Below are 5,723 nucleotides of genomic sequence, written 5' to 3'. Positions count from 1 at the left end.
GGAGACACAACACCTTAGTGCTTACTGGTTTTGGCGGGGTGCGATGGCAGCACAGCCGCCTGTTGCCCGGTCGAGAAGAGAGGGAAACCTCTCCTTCGTGCCTACTGTTTTTCCCTTGCTCTTGTCGTCGTTCTCCTTCCCCTCTTTGATTTCCCTCCTCCTTCTCTCCAATGAAGGGACTTCTTTTGTTCTTTTTTTTTTCCTCCTCAGGTGCAGTCCCTCTTCCCGAATATAAGCATAACCCTCCTTCCAAAATAGAATTTGCAAGTAATGACTCAAAGTCCATAGAAAAATCTTCCATGGTGTGGAAAGTCTAAGGGTTAGGATTAAGATGTAGAGGGTAATACCCCCCCTTTTCAAGAAATAAACCCTTTTTGATAACTCATTCAAATCCAAAGTTCATAATAATGCATTCTCCTTTTCTTTTTATTAGAAGCACATAAACCATAACAATTTCTTTGTGTCTCAACGCTTTGGTCTTCCTTTCTAAGATGGCTTCTGGTTCTTCAACGCACCGGTTGTTCTCATCTACGCGAATTTCCGAAAGTGGTATTACACTTTCTTCTTCCGCCAAGCACTTACGAAGGTAGCATACATGGAAAGTGTGGTGGATTCCGGCCATTTCAGGTGGCAGTTCTATTTTGTAAGCCTGAAGTCCCACCCTAGCCAAGACTTTAAACGGTCCAAGGAAACGGGGACTCAGCTTCCCACGCTTTCCAAAACGGATAATACCTTTCCAAGGGGACACTTTTAGCATTACGCGGTCGCCCACTTGGAACTCTATAGGTCGGCTCCTCTTTTCCGCGTAACTCTTTTGTCGGTCCTGCGCTGCTTTCAAACGTTCCCGAACACATTTCACCTTGTCTGCCGTTTCCTGAACGATTTCGGGGCCGGAGAATTGCTTCTCACCCGCTTCTAGCCAACATACCGGAGTTCTACATTTCCGACCATACAAAGCCTCGAAAGGTGCCATCCCGATACTGGAATGATAGCTATTGTTGTAGGCGAACTCCACCAGGGGTAGGTGAGAATCCCAATTCCCGCCAAAGTCGACAACACACGAACGAAGCATATCTTCAAGAGTTTGAATGGTCTGCTCACTCTGACCATCGGTTTGAGGATGGTACGCCGTACTTAACTTTACTCTCGTGCCCAATTCTTTTTGCAAGCCGCCCCAGAAGTGGGAGGTGAATCGGCTATCTCAATTTGACACTATCGACAACGGTATACCGTGCCTCGAGACTACTTCATCGATGTATAACTTGGCAAGCTTGTATATTGGCAACGATTTACGCATCGCCAGGAAATGAGCGCTCTTTGTCAGTCAGTCCACTACTACCCATATCGTATCATGGCCTCTTAAGGTCTTCGGCAGTTTGGTCACGAAATCCATCGTGATATGCTCCCATTCACTCGGGAATTTCCAAGGATTGAAGGCTACCATAAGGTCGTTGATGCTCTGCTTTCACTTGCAAAACAAGTCACGCACCTCTCTACATAACGAGCCACATCTATCTTCATAACTGGCCACCAATATATCAGTTTCAAGTCCCGATACATCTTGGTGCTACCCTGATGAATTGAGTATTTAGACTTGTGTGCGTCTTCTAGTAACAGTTCACGATTGCCTCCAATCTTGGGTACCCATATACGCCCTCGAAATAGTTTCAAGCCACGGCCATCCTCGGTCAACAACATGCGTTGTTTCGTCATTACTTCACTCTTGAGATTTTCTTCTAGGAGCGCTTCAGATTGTACGACCTTGATCCGGTCGATCAAACTCGACATTATATCGATCCTGGTAAGCACAGCTTTTATCCCACTGCCGTACTCCTTTCGGCTCAAAGCATCCGCCACTACATTTGCCTTACCCGGATGATATAGCAATTCACAATCGTAGTCCTTGAGCAGCTCTAGCCAACGTCGTTGCCTCATGTTTAGTTCTTTTTGATCAAAAATATACTTCAAACACTTGTGATCTGTAAAAAGCGTGCACCTGGTACCATAGAGGTAATGGCGCCAAAGCTTTAAGGCGAACACCACCGCCGCTAACTCCAAATCGTGGATGGGATAGTTCTTCTCATGATCCTTAAGTTGTCTTGAGGCGTAGGCAATCACTTTTCCCCTTTGTATCAAGACACAACCCAATCCCATTTTCGAAGCGTCGCTAAAGACTACAAAGTCTTCGGATCCCTTCGGCAGGGAGAGAATCGGGGTTTCACACAATTTCTTTTGGAGAGTTCTGAAGGCATGCTCTTGCTTTTCCATCCAGATAAACTTCACATTCTTCCTAGTTAAAGCCGTTAAGGAGGAAGCAACTTTGGAGAAATCTTGGATAAATCTCCTATAATATCCTGCTAGACCCAAGAAGCTACGGATTTCTGAAGGACTCTTTGGCGGTTCCTAGTTCATCATCGCCTCGATCTTGGATGGGTCTACCTTCACCCCGTCTCGAGTGACAACATGACCCAAGAATTGAACCTCCTTCAACCAAAAGTCGCACTTGGAGAATTTTGCATACAACTTCTCCTTTCTTAGCATTTCTAGGACCTCCCGAAGGTGTTACTCATGATCTGATTCGTCCATGGAATAAATGAGTATGTCTTCAATGAATACAATTACAGACTTCTCGAGGAATGGTCGGTAGACCTGATTCATCAAGTCCATAAATACTGCTGGTGCATTCGTCAAACCGAAGGGCATGACCAAGAATTCATAGTGCCCATAACGTGTCCTAAAAGCTGTCTTTGCCACGTCATCTTCTTTCACGCGTACTTGGTGGTACCCCGAGCGAAGATCGACCTTCGAGAAGCAACTTGCTCCCTGAAGTTGGTCGAAAAGGTCGTCGATCCTGGGGAGAGGATATTTGTTCTTTACAGTTGCTTTGTTGAGTCCTCGGTAGTCAATACATATCCTCATGGTGCCGTCCTTCTTCTTTACAAATAAGACCGGGGATCCCTACGGTGACGAACTCGGTCTAACGAATCCTTTCTCAAGAAGGTCTTGCAACTGAGACATCAATTCTTGCATCTCGGAAGGGGCCAGACGGTAAGGTGTTTTAGCAATTGGGACAGTTCCTGGAATAAGGTCAATTTGGAACTCCACATGTCTAACGGGTGGTAAACCGGGCAAGTCCTTCGGAAATACGTCTGGAAATTCCCTAACCACCTTCACGTCTTCAATTTTCCTTAACTCTAGCTTGGTGTCCAACACATACGCAATGAATGATGAGCATCCCTTAGCTAGGCACTTACGTGCCTTCGCCATGGATAAAAGTACTACATTCCCTTTCCTTCCTTCTCCATAAACTAGCACTGCGTCCCCGCTTGAAAAAGGAATTCAGATCAGCTTTTTAGATCATAAGATTTCCGTTTGGTTCTCCACTAGCCAATCCATCCCGATTATGATATCGAATCCGCCTATAGCCATGGGTATGAGGTCCACCCAAAATTCCTTTCCTTCAATCCCCTAGACACAACCTCTCACAATTTCGCGCACCAAAACTTGACTACCATTTGCTATCTCTATGATTAACACATCTTCTAGTGTACTAGGTGGCGTATGCAAGTGTTGATAGAAAGCAATGGACATAAAGGAACACGAAGCACCCGAATCAAAAAGTACGTGAGCAAGTACGGAGTTAACAAGGAACGTACCCGACACTACATACGTCGAAGCCTTAGCTTCTTCTCTAGACATCTGAATGGCTCGGCCGGTTGCTTTCGGGACGCCCTCCTTTCTCCCTTGACCCCCACCTGTTTTCAACTTTTGGCAGTCATTCTTGAAATGGCCCAGTTCTCTGCATCCAAAACATATGGGTCCCTTGATTGGGCACTCGTTTCGCGTGTGGCCTGCCTTCCCACACTTAAAGCATTTGGTGGGGGTAGAGTTGGTGCTACACGGGCCGTGATGTTTGCTGCGACACTTGGGACACCATCTTGTCTCTTGTTTGGGATGGGCTCCGCGATTGTCGTTGCCAAAGTGGTTTGGCTTTTTGGATGGTGCGTAGGGCCCTACCCACTTCCTCTTCTTACCACTCGACATCCTTTCTTCCTTTCCCTTAACATAAACTGATTCCAAGACCTTGGCTTCTTCGATTGCTTCCCTGAGGGTGGAAGCTCTTGAGTTCCTAACCATTATCATCATGTCTGCAGGTAGCCCTTTAAGGTAGGCTTTCATCTTATCTTTCTCCGTTGGGGCTACGTGTCCCACCAAGTTTAGCTTTTCCATAAAGAGTCGGGTGTAGTCCCTTACTGATAAATTTCCCTTTTTCAGGGTTCGGAATTCTTCTTCGATACGATCCATCTCTTGTTCATTACAATATTCTTCCATTACTTTTTTCTTGAATGTGGTCCAAATCATCTTGGTCAATTCAGTAACCTCGATGGTCGAGATGACAATGTTCCACCAGGTAAGAGCTGCACCCCTCAGCATTTGAGAGCCAAACTTCACTTTTTGCCCCTCGTCACAATCACAAGCCCGGATTGCTTGCTCGATTTCCTGGAGCCAATTCATGCACGCCATGGGATCGTCGAACCCCACAAATTCCGGTGGTTTGCAACATAGGAAGGTCTTGTAAGAGCAAGTTCTACCCATTTATCTTGCCTCAATCGTTGCTAGCTCCTGGGTTGGGATTCCATTTCCCGTGCCTCTGGACCCCCCCATAGTTACATTCTCGGCAACTGCATAATGCTTACGAGTATTACCGTCTCTGTCCTCCAAAAGCTTCATAAAGAACTCTTGTTGTTGGGCCATGGCTCTGTTCATGGCGTTCATCATAGAGGTGGCAAGGTCGACTTGGGGAACATGGTCTTCTCCACCGCCCAAGGTGTTTTGTCTAGGAAGAACCCTTGCGATGGTGGTTCGTGGCGGTTGATCCGCTGTAGATTCAGTTACCGCATGACCTTCCGGAGAGGTATCCCGTCTACTCCGAGTATTCACCCTTAAAGACTGTTATACAAGAGAGTGAAAGAGAGTTAAGATAGGACGAACACGGGATTAACATAATACATATCGATACGTTCATAAATTCTTGTAATAACAGTAAGTTCAAGCATGCTTGTGTAGTAATTTACTCAAAATAGCATTAGCTAAGTGAAATTTTGAATAAGTTATACATAAGAATTCTTAACACCATCATCACAATTCATGAACGGGTAGCCCCGCCGACCCTAAAGTTCTCCTATCTTAAAATTTCTACCCACCTCTCCCAATTAACACTTACAAATTCAGCTTAAGTCTAGGCGTCATGATCCCTTACCTAGTTCGCTTAAACTAGGGCTTTGATACCAACTTGTAACACTCTAAAAAATATAACAAAAGGGGTACAACGAGGAAGGAGATAATCTAAACCGGTTATTCAAACAACAAAGTTTTTTTTTGAAAGCTTAAATAAGTCGATCACCCAACAAAAGTGGGAATTAAAGCGTTTACAAAATAAAATTGAGACAATAATTGACAACCTAATAATCTAAACAATTCTTTGCCTAGATTAAGAACGGGTGTCTCTACCATCTCCAACAAAACGAACTTCAACCAAAATTGCAATGCTCAAATCACCAAGTGCCTTGACTACAAAAAAAAAAAAAGACTTTTACGAACGACAAACTTCTTAACCCTTCGATACACCGCCGCTAAAGGAACCTGATGAGCAAGCCATTCCGAGAAAAGTGTTAGGCTTACGCCTAGTGAGTTCAAACAATAGAATAAGCGTAACCATGAAA

At 45.0% G+C, this 5,723-nt stretch overlaps 1 protein-coding gene across 1 annotated transcript; it reads right to left on the bottom strand.

The window, feature by feature from the left end:
- Positions 1–3,468: 3,468 nt before the first annotated feature.
- LOC112526393 lies at positions 3,469–4,596 on the bottom strand. Its single transcript, XM_025136681.1, has one exon. It carries the CDS (start codon positions 4,594–4,596, stop codon positions 3,469–3,471), a length of 1,128 nt encoding a protein of 375 aa, XP_024992449.1.
- Between the last annotated feature and the right edge of the window lie 1,127 nt (positions 4,597–5,723).

Source organism: Cynara cardunculus (genome assembly GCF_001531365.2).
Source record: "Cynara cardunculus var. scolymus isolate 2C chromosome LG 14, CcrdV1, whole genome shotgun sequence".
Classification (NCBI taxonomy): domain Eukaryota; kingdom Viridiplantae; phylum Streptophyta; class Magnoliopsida; order Asterales; family Asteraceae; genus Cynara; species Cynara cardunculus.
This window is presented reverse-complemented; position numbering and strand designations above follow the sequence as displayed.